The sequence below is a fragment of the Manacus candei genome, unplaced genomic scaffold (genome assembly GCF_025592945.1).
Source record: "Manacus candei isolate 608988 ecotype Guabito, Panama unplaced genomic scaffold, ASM2559294v1 h1tg000119l, whole genome shotgun sequence".
Classification (NCBI taxonomy): domain Eukaryota; kingdom Metazoa; phylum Chordata; class Aves; order Passeriformes; family Pipridae; genus Manacus; species Manacus candei.
The window spans coordinates 3,638,118-3,656,362 of record NW_026138167.1 but is presented as its reverse complement, the minus strand read 5'-3'; the positions used below and the strand labels follow the sequence as shown (position 1 = coordinate 3,656,362).

The following is an 18,245-nucleotide window of genomic DNA, read 5'->3' as shown; positions in this document are numbered from 1 at the left end:
GTGTTCTGCAGAGAAATGAAATTCAGTTCTCAGATTTTAAGCACTGTGTGTAGTTTCTGTTTAAGAAAAAAACCCTTGTAAGGATGCTCAAATTATCTGATTTTGGATGAAAATATCCTTCCCATGAGTGTCTACTATTAAATATTAGTTAAGTATGTCCAGTTAGAAAATACTGAATTCCCTACACAAATCAAGCCTCCCACCACTACCCCAGAGCAACTGCTATTTTTAGATAAGAAATTTAAGATAGTCAGGGGTGTTAGTTTTCACAGTAAAAATCTTTCTAGTTCTCTGTCTCATGTTCACAAAAAAAGAAAGAAACAAGAACAAAAAGGAGGACGAGAAGAAAGTAAAAAATGTTTTTTTAGTTATTTAAAACTTTTGTAAATGGAACATGAATGCTTCATTTATTAGTTCAGTATTAGCTTTCCCAATTATGGTGTAATTAGTGACTTTTCTAACATGCAAAGTAGTAGGTAATCTTTCTCAGGAACTTGTGTAATTTGTCTGATATTTAAGCAAAAAAAGTTCTGATCCAGGTGGGAAATCCTGCACTCTCTGCAATTCCAAGAAGTGCCTGTCTTTGGACACCCGAAATGTTCCCGTGGTTTCCCAGGTTTTCCCTTGTGTCCTATTCTAATTAATTATATTCTCCCTTCAGCTTTGGAAGGGAGATGGGGCTGTGCTGGGATCATCTCGCTCTCAACTCCTTGCCTCTAAAAACCAGCCAAAACCTCAATGGCACTGAGAGTTGCTTTTTTTGGCAAGTGTGTGTGAATTTAGGCTGTTTATTTAGTTATCCTCTGACCTTGGGGAGGATCTGCTGCTGCTTGATAGACATCTTTCTGGTTTAATCTCTTCAGAGTTTAGATGTTCACTCTTTTGAAATTTATTTTCCTCTGAAGTCTCTGTTCTTTCAAGGTCTAGTTCTGTCACTGTCTTAGTTTTCCTTGTAGGTTTTCCTAGCTGGCAGAATGCCTTTTTTTTTTTTTTTAGGTGCTCAGTTGCTGCTGTCTTGTTACTTTGAACACTGGGCACAGGACTCTCAACAGATGACAAGAATGAGATGGAAAACTCAGGAAGGCACAAGTTAGGAAATATGTGATGTAGCAATAATTGACACTGGATTAAATGATTGTGCTAGAAATGTGATATGATTGCACTGAAGGCAGGTGTGTGTGCTGAGAAACCTCGGGTGGGGAAGGCAGATGGGAATTCAGTGTAGTTCTGATATGATTGCCAGGAGTAAACTGCTTGGCTTCCCTGCTTGAGCTTCACTTTCCTACTGGAGGCTCTCTCTGGCTCTACAGATTGCAGGAACTTCAGAAGGGAGGCAGATTCACAACTGTCAGGAATTGACAGGAATAATGAGGGAAAAAGAGGCATGTTAGAGGTGCAGCAGCTTCAGGTGAGATGCTGAGGAGTGAGATGTTGGCTCAGTTAAAAGGCACCAAAGCAGTGGAATTATTGTTGCTCCACCTCTTCTGCAAGAGGATGGGATGCTTTCTGAGCTTCTCTGTACCTCAGTATTTTACCAGGCATCCCTTTCACTCCAGTGAGTGGCATTTTTGCACTAAGTAGTCATCACCTTGCTTTGAGAGTGGCACAGTATCAAATCATTTACATAATTCCTGTATTTTGTATTTCTTTGTATTTGGTGGCAAAGCAAACACTCCACCAAGCCTGGGTTTTTTTTCTAAAATTCCTGGGTGACTCCTGGTTTCTTTGCATAGTAAATGGGTGCTAACTGCTCTTGAGTGTTACTTCCCATCACTTTCTTAGGGATCCTTTGCTTGCTCAGGTTTGCTTATCTGTTTTTTCCTTTCACTCTTTTGTAAGGAAGTGTAGGGAAAGTGAAACAAAGCATATTTTATTCCAGTATTTTTGTTCTTATTTTGTTCTCTGCCTCTTATCTAAAATTACTGACAATGAACTAATTAAATTCTCTTACCTTCATGAGGAGTGTCACTCCTCTCATCTTGATTGTACTCACTTTAAAAATGTTCTACTCCTTGCTTATCAGTGAGAAGATCCTAATTACATCCTCATTTGTTACACATACAAGGGAATATTGAGATGCCAGAGTTTCTCTCTTCAAAACCATGGTACATAATTTCATAATTTCTCCTACCCTGCGCTGTAGGAATGTGTTATTTGGACATTAGGTTTGCACTGTAGAAATGGCTGAGGCTGTTAGGCAGCCAGCAGATGGGAATAGCACTGGGAAAACTGACCATGCCTGGGAAATTGTTTTTGGAATATCTCCTCTGATAATTCACTATTGTTGAAAAGTAGCTTTATAGTGGCAAACTTTAGAGAGCTGTTTGTATGCAGCTGGGACTGAATTTACAGACTGTGTTTCTCTGACTTGCTAAAAAGCTGAGGATTGACAACCCCTTTCATCCTGCATTATCCAGCGTAGCTTTTAACTCCAAGAAAACTATGTTCACAAATTGATGCTCTGCTCCTCTGGGGTTGGTGCAGAAACATTAAATTGTACTAAAATATTCATATGTGAGTGCATTTAGCTGAAAGCAATTGATGTGCTTTTCCCTGGAGAGAGGAAAAAAAAATTGCTGTATGGCCCTGCACTCCAGCAGACACCCTAACCACGCTTAAGAGTAATTACACAGCTTGGCTGATCAAAGGTTCTTAAAGTGAAAAAGAAACTGTAGCTGGGCTGCAGTTTAGTGATGTGTGCTCCTTGAATGGAACAACTGCATCAAAGCAGTACATACTGGAGGATTGTTTGATATACAGTGTAATACAGATGAACCAGTGTCAAGGCAGAAAATATTTTATTGGGTTAATAGCTTGTAATTGGAAGGAATCTCTTGTACAAAGCAATTTTCGTCACAAAGATTTCTTTCTAATTTCATTGTCCTTTCACTCTTGCAAAGAAAATAAAATATCTGAGCTGCCTTTAAAAAGAGTATGTGTGCCAGAGGGGTTTATTAAACTGGCCTGTTTAAAAGCATGCCACTGGTAGGATGATAAATTGATGTGTGCTGAAGGTTTTCAGCATAATTCAGAAATTGGCATAAAAATCAATAGGAGCTGACGACATGCTTGCAAAGTAGCTGCCTCAGCTTGGGGTGCACCTGTGGCTGCTCTGAGCTCTGTCACAGCAGCCTCCAAAGGCACTGGGAGTTGCAGTAAAAACTGTTCTTGTACTTCTCTTGAGTCCCTTAACTGCCCCAAGACAGCCTAAGACATATTTAAATATTCTCATAAGCATAAATGAAGTAATATCATATGCCACGAATTATTCTATAAGTAATTGGAAGAGTCTGTGTGCACAGGAAAATAACTGCACTGGTAGATTGGTAATTATAATCACCCCCATATAGCTCTCTTGTGCATTTATCCAAACTGGCTGCATGGATTCTGGAGCCAGGAGTGCAGATTGCTGCACATGAAGTCTCATGGACTTGCAGTAGATGCCAATATGTAAATTGGGTATGTTTGAAGCAGAAATAGAGTTTAGGGAATGGCTGAGGAGGATTTTTTCATTTTCATGATTAGCGTGCAATGACTCTGTAAGACACACAGTTTTTCAACAAAAATGACAATGGTAAGGCTAGATGAATACTTTAACTAGCAACAGAGAAGCTGGATTCTTGACTTGGAATCTTGTCTTTGAATAGGATAAATCTGGGAGTTGGAGTTGTGTTTCTTTTTAGGGTGGTTGGGATGCAAATCTCTGCTTACAAACTCGGAGGTCTCTGTCAGGGTTCTGGCTGCCACTGTGGGATATTGTGTGGCCACATTAAAGCACTTCTGGCCTTTGTGCCAGTCTGCTGGCAGAATCACCTTGGGCTGCTGCTGTAGTCACTGTGAGAAGCCTCATCTTCCCACTGCTGGCCAAGCCCTTCCTGCAGCAGCACATCTGGAGTGTTGGTGCCTCCTGATGGTGCCTCCTTCCCCTCTGCTCCTGGGCTCTTTGGTCCATTCAGCTTCTTGTGCTGTGTTACTGCACTGTGCTCTTCCCTGCTGGCAGCTCTCTTCTCTGGTGTCCCTTCCCCTGTGCTGATGTCTGCCAGCCACTTCATAAAAAAGTTGTGGCATGACTGTGACACGTGTACACCAATTATTTCCTATGTGAAATGAAGTTACTGCAAGGCAAGGCAATTGTCTAACCTGATGCCATGCCCTTTATATCACCAAAACTTTCTCTTTCCTTGACTTCAGTTGCTTTTGGAAGTTCATTTGTATCAGGCAGTGCAGTGAGCCCCTTGGTGTGGAACCTCTGTGCTGTTTTGTTTTCCATTCTCCTGTGGCACAGTGCTGGCAGCAGCCCTTCAGTGAAAACCTGCCTGTGCACAGCACCAGGGAGCTGAGAAACACCACTCCATGTCCTAGACTTAGATGTAAGTGCCTGTAACTGTGGGCTGTGGATCAGCTGCCTGACAGCAGTAATCAGAGCAGCTTCCAGGGTTCCAGAAAAGCTGGAACTTGAAGTTGGTGTAAAGCCATGTTTGGCCCCTGAGAGGTGCGATCCAGACTCTGATTCGTGCTGTTTGTGCCTCATCTCCTGCACAGATGAGCTCTCAAGGACTGAGGGCTCCTTCCAGACCTCGTGTGCTCTCTGTGAGGGCAGATGTGTCACACTGTGCAGTTGGAAGGGACACTGCTCTGTGGGACCCATCTGCTTCCTCCATCCCTCCCTCACTCTCTCCATGTTGCTTGGGGCCACAGTCCCGACTCAGGCTGTGAGCACTAACAAAGGAGGGATGATAGGACTCGGCAGAAGGCTTGGCAGAAGTTAGTGATTTCAGGGAAAACATCAAAGCAAGGGTATGACTCTGAAAATAACTTAGAAATTTGAATTTCTCAGTCCTTTATGACATCCCTGGATGACTTTCTGAATTTGCTCCTCAGAGAACACTGATCAGACCTGAATCTTTGTCATTCAGACCTTGTGGGTCCTTTGTGTCCCTCCTGCTGAACTGTAGATTAGAACTAGTATTTAAGCAGTCAAGTCTCTTTACAGCACAGAACTGTTGATAAGAACTGTCCCTGTGTTATCTGCCTGAGAACATTGCTGAGGTGATCTCCCATCAGTGTTAGAGCCAACAGAAGGGACCAGTTGTCTGGACCAGGGAGCCAAAGGCACATAACCTAGAAGGGCATGGCTTAGATGCATAATAAATGATTTTTAGACAAGCCTGGTGATTTACAAATGTCCTTTTAATGAAACATCCTTGTCTTTCCTAAATGTTTTAATAGAATATATTCATAGGCATCTGGCTCCTGGTTAGCTGGATTCTTTCCAAAGGCTGAACTTCACAATGTTAAGCAGACTGATAAGAGTATCTGGTAGTCTGGATGACTGGTACTTAATGAATTGCTCTGAAAAAAATCAAATTACAGTAATGTGTCTTTATAAAGAACTTGTATTTAAAGACAGTATGATGTTAGAATAATTTCTTCTGTAACATCTGTTCTTTTATTTGGTATAATTAAAATATTGCATTCTTACCATGAGTTCTTATATGGACATATTATGTTACCTTGCAGCTGTGGTTAAAATGGATTGACCTCCAATATTAATCCACTCGGTAAAAACCTACAGAGGCTGAGGAGTTTGAGTGTGTTCAACAGCTGTGTGGTTTTGTGGAAATGCATGGGCTAAATTCTGTGTTTCAATTTCAAAGGAAGCCTTTTTAATAGGAAATACTTTGTTCCTGCTCTGTTTTCCCTCCCTTTCGGTTTTTACAGGAGAGAGTGTTCGTGTTAAAGCATAGAAGAAGTCATAGCTTTTATTTATCTATTCCTATTTAAAAAAACAATAATAACAGGTGAAATCTGTAGCTGTAGAAACATCAGCAAGCAATCACCTTTCTTTCTTTAATTGCTGTAATGACTCTCAGGCCTGCGTGGTCTGTACTGGAACACCTTAGTTTGCAGCCCCCTCTGTGGGTCTGTGCTGTCCCCCAGCTGTGCTTGGCTCTGCCATGTTAAAGCCACCTCACTGCAATGCACACCTTCAGTTGCACAGCAATAAGATGATTTTTTTTTTTTTTGACCCCCTTACCCTCCCTGGCCCCCAGAATAATTTCTTGAATTGGACTTGTATGTTCTTAAATATGGACTAGCCTTGGTATTTTTAAAGGAGAAATTGTTATTATTGGAGGTTGTGTCTTTTCTAATCATGTGGGAAGTACCACCTTTTAGTTGGTCTAGACAGATGAGCCATTAATTAATTTTGTGTGTGAGTTTTCTGTTGTTGAATGAGTTGGTGAAAAGTACTTTCTTTGGTTTTCTTCTGTAACATTAGTTAGCTGAACTGCACAGCTGTGACTGCTGCCTGCACTGGTGGTGGTGGGAAAACTGTCAGGGAACTCAAATACTCTTGGTTTTGGATAGATTACAGAATGGATGGTTTTCAGCATGAGGGGAAGTAATACCTTTGTGCTGTGACTAACCCAGTCAGTACAGATCTATGTGCCTGTACATTTTAATCTGTTTTGAATGTAAGACTCTGGATGTGAACTGGGAGCCCTGAGGTGCAAAGCTGTTGGTGTACCTGGGAAGCACTTCTGTGCTCCTGTGTGGGAGTGGGCAGTGCCTGGGAGAAGAAAAGTTTCAGGGCATGTGGTCATGGAAGGTTGGGGTAAAGAACAGAACCTACAAGTGTATAATGCACCAGCCCACTTTGGCACCTGAAATGTTTTATCCTGCCGTTTTCACCTTTTAAAGGTGTAAACACCTGAATTTCAGCATTGAATGTTCTGTCTTGGTGAAAGGCTCTGAGAGACTCCAAACAAAAGCCTTGGTTTGCTCTTCAGGCCCTGCATTATCCATTTGGAGGTTACCTTAACACTTGCATTGGGAATCTGCAGGGTAACACTGCCCTGTCCCCTGCTGAGCAGTGCTGGATGGTTTTCAGGCAGACTTCTTCAATTTGTTTTTTCTCTCGTGTGTCTTTGCCAGATGCTCCTTTGGGATTCTCCTTTTGTAGTTACGTTGCATCCCCAGGTCAGGAAGGGAACCAGTTGTCAGCTGCCTTCAGTATTGAAAACTACTGTAAAAACTGCTGCACGTGATAGATTCTGAGCAGGGTGTGTGAGGGGTTACTGAAACTGTGTTGTGGGTACCAAAAATGCCTCTCTCTTGTTTCCTTCTAGGAACTTTATATTGCCGTGGGAATATCTGGAGCAATCCAACACTTGGCTGGAATGAAAGACAGCAAGGTAAATAAAGGTGGAGGTGCTAGAAGAGATTTTTGAGGAAGGAAATGAGTTGACTTCCTTGCTTTTGCATCAGCGCTTCAGATGGTTTTCCACCTTTTTTTAATGTTAAAATTGCCCATTTCTCTGCTGCTTTAAAACACACTTGGACAGAAAAAAATATACTGTGGCAAAACATCTCACATAGTAGGAAAACATTTGCACTACAACCCAAAGTGATAAGTTGAAGCAGCTAATTGACTTTGTTTAAAAAAAACCCCAACCCAAACCACGTATGCCTGAATTCTATACAATAGTTCCATTTGCCTTTATTCCAGAGTATGACATATTAATTCATGCATAACAATGTGCAATTTGAATTATGAACTTACTATTCCATAAAGTAAAAGATGTCTCTGACATTCCTGCATTTAGCCATTCAAATGGAAACCTATTATAAAATGGCAGTAAAACTTTAAAAGGTTTAACTCGTTACTTGCCAAAGCAAATAATCCAAAATTGGAATTGCCAGTTTGGTCTACAGTGCAGTGTTTGGAAAGAGGAGCAGAGTTACCTGCTGATTTATACTATCCAATGTCAGACATCAAAAACTGGAGGTTGTCCTGCCTCCCCACAGGAATTTTAAAAAGAGGATATAATTTTTTTTTTCTATTTCCAGTGAATGAAATTAGCCAAGCCAGAACTTTGATTAGCTTATAAAGCTGAGGAAAAGGGTTGCAAAACTTTACAGGTAGTTTCTTGTGTTCAACCAGTGACAGACCAGTGAGTTTGTGACTGACAACTGTCCTCACAAACCAACCTGTGTGGTAGGATGATCTCTGCTTTCCTAAAATTTTTTTGCCATGTATTACTGAAATATTTTGGAGGGAAAGTCAAGTAAGCTGCATTTGGGGCCTCAGCCTTGTAGGAGCAGAGACTCAGGTGGTGTTTGCATTAGTTTTATAGTGGAGAAAAACCCACCAAACGTGGAACTGTGATGGTGAATGCTGGGCAGGGATGAGGTGCTCTGAGGGTGTGGGTGGCAGTGTCTGTGCTCTCAGCAGAGCAGGGTCACTGTGCTGTGTCCTGCTCTCAGAGCAGGAACCAGGGGCTTTGTCTCCAGCTGTTCAGTCTCCAGCCATGGGCAGGTGGGATGAGGAGCAGCTGAGAACTGGGTATTTAAAGCTGCTTCAGACTTGTTCTGACCCTGTTTGTGTTTCTCTCCTGCCTTATCTCAGTTCAGACTGCCAGCAACACTGGGAACTTCTTACTTGAAGTGCTAGAATTTCCTTTGATATATATTGAGCAGTAATATTGTCCTGAACTGTAACAGCAAAACTAGATTTTTTTGGCTTTTCCAATGCTATGTTTGATATTTTGAGATGTTTTCTTATAGGAAATAAGAACAGATTAAATTTGCTGATATGAGATGCATACTTAACACTTCCATTTCTCCCATATCTCATAAACAAATGTGTTTTAAAATTCAGATTCAGTTACTTGTGTTTGGAATGCATTCTGCCTTCCTTTTAGCTGAAGGATATAGATGGAGTAGTTATGGAAAAGATCCAGTTTTCACAAACAAAGCATTATGCAGCCTGGGAGCTCTGGAGTGTCCCCCATCCTCCCTCAGCACTCTGAATTATCTGGCATTGTGAACTTGTACACTTCAGGATACGTTTTCCAAAGCAGTCAGATGCTTTCTACCAAGTGAAATGTATAATTTATTTGTTCTTTACAGCAAGGTAGGAAATGCAGCTTTTGAGGAGACCTGGAGAATCGTTGGTGCTTTCTTTCCTTATTTCCAATTCCCTCGGGAGACAGTTACTGTATCTGTTCTTTCTGAGAGATTTAACTCACAAAGTTCTGTTGTGAGCGAGGTGATGCTCTTGCTGCTTAAAGTCTGAGTTAGTAATGAGGTAGGGAACCAAATCTTACTAAAAGGTTGCCCAGGATGCCCAACTAAAGCTTCAGATAGGTTTGCAAGCAGTGGGTGTTGTGCCAGGAGCAGAGCTGGCAGCTCCTGTGGTGGCACTGACTGCTGGCCTCGGCCAGCCCTCAGCACTGGCCCCTGTAGGTGGTTCTGCAAGACATGGCAGGGCCTCAGTAGGGTCAGAGAAGAGTCTTGACTGACAGAATCCTCGGGGATCACAGCCTGGATTTGCTTCCTGCACTGCAGCTTGTCAGGGGAGGTTTGCATTTGCAAACAGTCACTGAAATAAAACCAATCAGCTGTGGGACAAACACTGAAGGGCAGCGTTGCTGCAGGACCTGCAGGGCCTCGGCAGGGGCAGCACTGCTGTGGGCACTGCCTGCTGCCAGGTAGGATGGGGTCCCTTACAGGGTACAGCCACCTGTGAAGAAACAACAGTTCTGTGGGCCTGGAATCACAGGATTTGCAAACTTTCCTGCCAGTACACCTGAGGCAGTGATTTTGCTGGACAAGTACTTTCCGTGGAGCAGTAAAACAGTGACAGGTGAAGTGCTGCTCTCTGGGCGTGGCCCGTGAGCTCCTCAGCTGCCTGTTGGGTTGGAGCTGTCCTGGATGGAGAGGTTGGTGCCTCGAGTCAGTGTTTAGGTGGGCAGGCAGGACCAGAGTGCTGTGGTTTGGGCCCTGCTTGGTGTAAGGCTCCTTCTATGAGCTGCTGGGTTTTGTTTAAAATTCTTTTCCCTTCCTTTATGAGTGTTCCCCATCCTGTTGTAGATTTTGATGTGGACACCCACCATGCTTATTTTGCTGAAAGCTGTCACAGTTACAGGATGATTTACTTGTATGGCACAGTTTAAATCAAGACATTTTCTGGATCATTGTGCTGGGATTTGTCACATGCCATTTTCTATGGTCTGACAAACTAAATGCTATGTCCTACAGTAAGTACAGAAGCCTTTGGGCAGGGCTTTATTGTGCTTGTTGCAACTGCTGCCCTTTGAGTTAGTTCTGCAACGGAATGGCTTAGAATGCACAGATAATCCTTTGTAGTAATTGTTTTTTCTAGGCTTTTCAACAGGGAAGGAGAGCCAAGATGAGCAGGGAAGGGAGCGTTGTTTTTTTGGGGTGTGGTGGTGGGGTCTTTGTTTTTGAGATGGAAAGGAAAAATGTTAAATGCTCTGATCCATATCTTCTGCTTCTGGGGGGCTTGGAAAGACTAAAGCCCATGTTTCCTGGATAAGACATGGCACTGTAATCCAGCCCCAGATATTAATCAATATATAGATTCACGTGGTGCTTTACCTTTGCTTGCAGACCATTGTTGCTATTAACAAGGATCCAGAAGCTCCAATTTTCCAAGTGGCAGATTATGGACTGGTGGCAGACTTATTTCAGGTGAGGCTAAACTTGATGTGCAGGATGACTTTGGGAGAGCGGACAGCAGCTTGCGTAATATAATCTAATGAGTGTTAACGATGTCTGTGTGTGTTTGCTTTGGTTGTTGTTAAAGAATTTGTTTTCTAAATTTATTTGCACACTCAAAATTCAATCCCTGCAAGTGGAAGTGTGTTGGGGGCAGGGGTGTCACTGCCAGCCTGCCTTGATTCTGGTTTCCTGAATATGAACCACTTTGGAAATAACTGCACAGAGGCGCTTGCCTCTGTTTTTAACCTTCAGAAAGTTTGGAAGCAGAGAGTTGGCAGGAGAGTGCTTATTGCTGCCTGGGCTTGCTGCCTCACTGACTGATGCCCAGGAGGAGCTTGCAGTTCCCTCTGGAACAGGGAGCCATGAGCCAGCCCCTGTCCAAGTGCCTGCAGCTCACATGTGTGACTCCGTGTGCGTGGCCACACGTGTGACTGGCGGGGCACGGGCAGAGCCTGTGCCAGCACTTAATGCCATTCCTGAAATGCTGCCCGCTGGCTCCACAGTGAGCACGGGCCTCTTTGTGAGCCACAGACAAAGTCACATTCTGAAGAAACACCATGTAGACAATTTCCTTAATAAATTTTGTACGAATGCATTATTTCCACCTAATGGAAATGTAGCTCTCTTAAATAATTAAGAGGCTTTATTCAGCAGGAGAGAAGTGGGGAGTGCTGTGAGCTGGGGTGACCCACAGCCCCTGGAGTGGTGTGGTGGGTGGGGAGTGTAACTGCGGGGTTTGGTACTGCCCAGGGTGAGTCTGGGGGGGTCACAGGGGAAGATGCACTACCCTGGCACTGGTGTTTGCAGGCGGTGCCAGAGATGACGGAGCTCCTGAAGAAGAAGTGACTGCTGGTGATGGACCCTGTACTGTGGAGTAAGGACAAATAAAGGATTGTACTGGAAAGAGGTGGGGTCACTGGTGTTGGGGTTTTGTGGGTTTTTTTGGTTTTTTTTTTTTTTTGATGGTCAGTTGGATGGCACGTGGAGTGGTGGGGTGTAAGAAAGGAAGACGGAAGGCAGGTAAGAGAAGAAAGGAAGGGAAGAATGAAAAAGGAATGGAAGAGGGATAGAAGGCAGGAGGCAGCATGGATTTGTCAGTATTTATTCCCATCTCCTCACCCCTCCCAGCCATGCTCAGCCCCTGGGTAGGGTCAGGCCAGGGGGCCAGGCTGGGCCCAGGCTGTCCAGCAGCTCTGTCTGTGGGGCTGTGCTGGCCCTGGACTGGTGGCAGTTCCATGGTGTTCCCAGGCATAGTTTGTTTGCCCCCCCAGGCACTGTGGGTCCATGTCAGCCCAAGTCTGCTGGAAGGTCCTTTGTGCCCAGACAGTCACCACAGGTCCCAGCTGGCCCAGAGCTGGTGGCAGGGCAGGTGGATCATGTGCCACGGACGCTGGTGAGCAGAGGTGGCACTGGCCTCGCCCTGGTGGCCACTGCAGGAGATGCCACAGGTTGCCTTCGGCGCTGCCACGTCACCCGTGGCAGCCTCGTGACCCAGCGCGGTGAGCGTGTCCCCGCAGGAGTCCCCATTCCCCCAGGCTGTCCCTATGCCTCGGGAACCCTGCCCAGCCGTGGCTCTGGGGGCCCCAGCGCTCCATATTTCTCCTCAATCATCGGGGCGCTCGGTGGGCAGTCGATGAGTGGCTTGAGCTGGAAGACGTCGAGGCTCTCCTGGTTCCTGCGGTTGTAGACGCTGAGCCGGTGGCCCAGGTCGGGGCTGGCCCCCACCGAGCCCGCGGGGCTGGGCAGCTTCAGGTTGACGGGATCCAGCCCCTTCTGCGCCAGACACGCCTCTTCCGACAGGGACGAGAGCAGCTCCTGCACCACGGCGTGGGTCACCCGCTGCCGGGCGGGCGCCGGGGCCGCCGGGGCGGGCTCCTCGCAGGCCGTGCTGCAGTCCGGGGAGGAGCCCAGCGTGTGGCTGCTCTCGCTGCAGGCCTGGGTGCCCGAGCTGACGGTGGAGCGCGAGGCGCTGCCCGACGTGATGCTGGCCGAGGTCCCGGTGCTGCCCAGGCGCAGCGGCACCTCCACCGTGAACAGCTCCGAGGAGATGTTGGGCCGGTGCACGTCGATGGCGGCCGTGGTGACCACGCAGATGGCGGCCTCGGGGACACCGCTGTCTGCAGGGAACAGAGCACACACTCAGACCGTGGCAGGAGGTGCCTATGCAGTGCCTACAGAGGGGTGAATATACCTGTGGTACACTACAGCTGGGTGCACAAAGGCAGGTGGGACACACACACTATAGCACAGTCCCCCTTTAACACACAGCACTGCCTGTCTGTCTCAAAGGGAATAGTAACACAATTGAAGCCTTTTTCTGTACAAAATGTATCTATATATGTTTGTATATAGGGGGAGCAGATGTAGAGGGATACACAGCTACAACTAATACTGTATACCTATATGTGTGTGTATAGGTCACACACAAACATCTCTAGTTTTATCATGTAGATAGATAAAGGGCAGGTATGTATAGATGTGTAATATATATGTATAATATAGACACACCTATAATCCATTCTACCTGCATATCTACACAGTCAGTCAATAGATACTTATTGGCCACAGCCCCTCCCTTTAAATACTCGTAATTAGCTACTGTTAAAACAGAATGCAAACACACCCACACTCCTACTTGTCTTTATATATATATATGTGTGTGTGTGTGTGTATCTATAGGGGTATACATATATATATATATATATATACACACACACATTATACCTATAGGTGAACACCCCCCACTATATGCAGACAGTCTTTAAATTTTGCATGCACACATATGGATACATAAAAGGTGTGTGTGGCTCCTTATTTGTATGCTGGGGGTGTCTTTACAGGGATACACAGCTGTACATAATGCCATTTACCTGCATAGCTATGTGAACACACACTACATACACTACAAAGGTGTATATATGTAGTGTCTCACACATCCAATCATCATCTTTTTATATAGACATGAGGAATTGTGTCTGTGTGAGCCCCAGATAGTGTACATTATACACACGATATGTAGTGCCCTGCACAACCCTCATGTTTCTCTGTATCTGTATTTATGGGACAGATATGTATGTAACAGATTACACCTATGCATGAACACGTCCTGCTACATTTATGTAGCTGTTCATACACAGGTAGGGACAGTCTTTATACCCAGTACCATTCTATAATGGGGATGAACATAGATAGCTCTGTAATATATACACCTCTATAAGCAATGCCATATACCAACCTGCCTCTGTCTCTATATACATTGCACATTTTCTACAATGTAGGTATGTCTATATAGTCTCCTGTCACACACACATATATATGTAATACATATATATAGATTTATCTTTAAGACCCATATATAACACAGTGTATATACATATGACAGACTATGTAATACAGGGTCCCCCCTTAAATACATTTAATTACCTATAAATAGAACACACATGTTCTCACACACCTGTACTTACCTTTATGTATAAGTACATGTGTTTTTCATTGTGTGTGTATAGCTGGGGAATGTATGTACAGGGATACAGAGAATACACTGTACCTATACAGGAACACCCCCTCTTTACAGACTTTAAGTGTGTGTGTGTGTGTGTGTGTGTGTGTGTGTGTGTATATGTATATATATATATAAATTTTATATATATATACATACACACACATACACATGTACCTTTTTATAGCCTTCCAAGTATGTTATGGGGATGTATACAGAGGGAAACACATCTCTATATAATACCACATAACCTCTCTATACATGTGTGTGCACACATACGTGTAATAGTTATATACACAGTCTCTTGCCCACCTTATTTTATATACACATAATTTTTATATATAGATTTAACCATATAGATGTGGGAAGAGCTGTTGCTATGTGTATACATACAACTAAAGTAATACATTAGACCTATACACGGATACATGCAGATAGTATATATACAGAGAGAGAGAGAGAGTACATAGTTGTCATCCCCCCCCTTTGAAAACATAATTATCACTCTTTATAAATAGAGTATATACACTTATACACAGGTACACTTATCTTTGTGTATAAATATTTACATATTATGGTCTGTATATGTGAATCTGGAATGTATATACAGGAATATACATATATAACATGTATCAAATAACATATACATATTATAAATAACACATTATATATGACACCTCCAACCTTTATACATCTTTTAAATTGTATACATACACCGTCTTATATATAGCCAAGTTTACTATGGGGATATATATACAGCAATGTACCATATATAATACAACATATACCTATAAACGTGTGCACAAATGTACACATGGGTGTTTGATAAATAAAATACTCCCTTTAAATACATAAATTTTTTTGTCTTTAACTAGAATACACCCCCCATATACTTTATGTAGAAATATATATATGTGTGTGTGTGTGTGCATACATACACAGGGAATGCCTATATAGAAATCTACATATATATATATATATATAATACATTATACTTAATCACAGCCACATCCACGTTACACTTAACACCTGTTAGACATATAAAATTATATGTACCCCCCTTTTAATGTCTCTTGATGTATATTATGGGCATATACATCTATAAATTATACCATATACCTGTATCTGTGTGTATATATAAATATATATATATATATACACACATACATATGTTATATACAGTGTCTCTCACAGACCTATTTTTATATATACATAATCTTTTATATATACATAATCTTTACACATACATTTATCCATATAGCTAGGGGGAATAGTTGTGTATATACTTGCCCCGTATATGGTACATAATGCATGTATATATATGATGCTTACATATTTATATGTCTGTATCTCTGTATATAGGTGTGGAACGTATATACAGGGATGTATGAGAACACACACACATATAATGTTATGTATACAGGTACACAGACATGGTCCCTCACACCTCTTCCTCCTTTTCTTAGCCATACATACACCTAAACCTATGTAGAGATTCATCCATCTTTATATGTATAGTCCTGTATAGACTGGGGATGTATATAGAGGGAGATACACAAATAAAGACAATACTTTATACCTCCTACATGTGTGCATGTACATTTTTTAAAAAGGTATGTATCATTTACGTGTGTATGGATACAGAGGTTTTCTCTCACACACACACAGATTTTATTTACCCCCATACACAACTTCCTATAGACACATCCATATTTATAGAGGGAACATCTCTAAGTTTCCCCTTCACAATATATCTACATATGTACATGCATTTTATGTATTATAATATATGTCTCTATATACACTGAAGTATTTTCTCTTTTATATACACTATATATGTATGTAAAGAGGCTCTCACATACCTACCCATATCTATATCTTTACATATATTTATACATATATAAAATACCTATGTAGGTCCACACAGATCTTGATCTGCATTTTTATCTGTCTGCATACACACACATAAACTGCTTTATTTATACACACATAGTTCAGATATAAAATATATCCATAATACAGATTACAAAGACATGTATATGCAGTCTCACACCTTTCTAAATATCTATATAATTGTGCTTTAGAATAAGATATATGCACACACATACACCTACAGATATATCCATGCTATAGGTAAAATATACATATTAAAAATACATGTATATAGTCACACACCTTTTTTTTGTTTTATATATATATATAAAATCTAAAATATGTATATACAGTTTCTGTCATACATATCTATATGTATTTATTCCCATATATATAGGACAGACATATATACACACATCCCCCACTTTATGTATCTTTATATAGACTAATACATGTATCCACACATAGCCATGTCTTTATATGTAAGTACATATATCCATGTATGTATGTGCATAGATACATGATACATTACAGCTGTATATGCACACACATTCATGTATGTACAGACACAGTCATGCACAAACACCTTTAGAGATCTTTAAATCTATAGAAACACATGCAGCCATACTCATATACACATACACATAGCTTAGTCTGTAAATAGCTGTAGGGAAGCTCTCTTTAGCAAGCACCTGTATCTCCCCATGTGTATCAGTGTGGGGATGTATCTACACATATACACAATATACAGATACCACAGAAGCACCTTCAGAATCACCTCGGTCCCCCCTGCCACGGGCAGGGACACCTTCCACTACACCAGGCTGCTCCAAGCCCCATCCACCCTGGCCTTGGGCACTTCCAGAAATGGGGCAGCCCGTGCCAGGGCCTCCCCACCCTGCCAGCTCTCCCAGCCTGGCTCCAGAGCAGAGGGGCTCCAGCCCTTGGAGCAGCTCCGTGGCCTCCTCTGGACTCGCTCCAGCAGCTCCACATCCTTGTACTGTGGGGCCCAGAGCTGAGGCAGCTCTGCAGGGGGGTCTCACCTGAGCAGAGCAGGGGCATGGCCAGGTCACATCGAGCTGCTCATCCCTGACACTGCCGGGTCCTTGTCCTTGTCCTTGTGCTCAGGCTGCTCTCGATCCCTTCAGCCCCCAGCCTGTGCCTGTGCTTGGATTGCCTGGCCCTGATGAATTCCAGGAGGTTTGGCTCCTGGATGCCATCCCTGTTTACAGCCACACACGCTTCTATTTATGCTTCAGTTACATACACAACTACATCTGTCTCCATGGGTGTGGATGTGTACATGGGAATAGAAATATATAATACATTATACATAGATACACATTTTTATTTCTGTAATTATATACACATGTATTCAGACCATCTCTCCTCTCAAACCTCCCACTCCTTTACATAGATCTTTATGTATTTTATATATCTAATATATGGAGTTTAATAAAATATCTGTGTATGTACACAGACACAGCCTCTCACACATCTTTATCTGTGTAAAGATATATATATGTATATCTTGATCTATATAGAAAAGGCACACCTACATATATATGTATATAAATCCGCTCACATATACACACATGTATGTTTGTATGTGTTGTGTGTGTTTGGAGACATGTACCTCATACATCTCACACACAAACACACACATATATATATTTACATACATCTTTATATATGTATGTGTATCCAGGTTTGTGTGCCTATATGGGATATATAATACATTATAGATTTATATGCATACACATATACACACATTTTATATATAACACATATATACAAAGACACATCCTTATATAGATATCTCTATATAGATATATCTATAGATATCTATATATGCCTATATTTCACTGTATGCATACTATATATATGGATGAATATGAGATAAACACATGTAATACATTATAATCATATATATATACACACACACTCATATGTGTGTATATATATATAAATACCCACTTGTATATATGTACATGTATATGCAGGCACACACATCTTTTTTTTTTTCCCTATATATGGGGACGTGTATATGGAGATATACATTTATAACACACTATACTTCAAACATTTTCTAATATATGTACAACATTTTAGGTACATAAGGGGAGTGTGCACCCCTGTGCCTGCGGGACTCCTGCCAGGGGACATCCATTTGAAGGCTGCCCTGGGGTCACAGACCCTGCTAGCTGCTGAGGTTTCTTACCATTCAGTTTAACCTTTCTGAAAGGTTCCCAGCATGGTGCTGGGCTAAGCTGCCTCCCCACTGCTTTTCTCTTCATTTATTTTGTCCATGCTTTTCATTCTTGGGTCCATTTGAACTGCTCTGGGG

At 42.4% G+C, this 18,245-nt stretch overlaps 2 protein-coding genes across 3 annotated transcripts in view; one reads left to right on the top strand and one right to left on the bottom strand.

The window, feature by feature from the left end:
- Positions 1-11,431, top strand: part of ETFA (electron transfer flavoprotein subunit alpha) — a 29,375-nt gene extending 17,944 nt beyond the window's left edge. Inside the window, exons 10-12 of the mRNA XM_051770381.1 lie at positions 7,131-7,196; positions 10,417-10,497; positions 11,335-11,431. Of these exons, the coding sequence (XP_051626341.1) occupies positions 7,131-7,196; positions 10,417-10,497; positions 11,335-11,373 (186 nt within the window). The 3' untranslated portion in view covers positions 11,374-11,431. The remainder of the gene's footprint in view (positions 1-7,130; positions 7,197-10,416; positions 10,498-11,334) is intronic.
- Positions 11,432-11,445: 14 nt separating this feature from the next.
- Positions 11,446-18,245, bottom strand: part of TMEM266 (transmembrane protein 266) — a 60,142-nt gene continuing 53,342 nt past the window's right edge. For both annotated transcript variants that reach the window (XM_051770361.1, XM_051770362.1), the window contains one exon: positions 11,446-12,644. In XM_051770361.1, the coding sequence (XP_051626321.1) occupies positions 12,070-12,644 (575 nt within the window). In that variant the 3' untranslated portion in view covers positions 11,446-12,069. The remainder of the gene's footprint in view (positions 12,645-18,245) is intronic.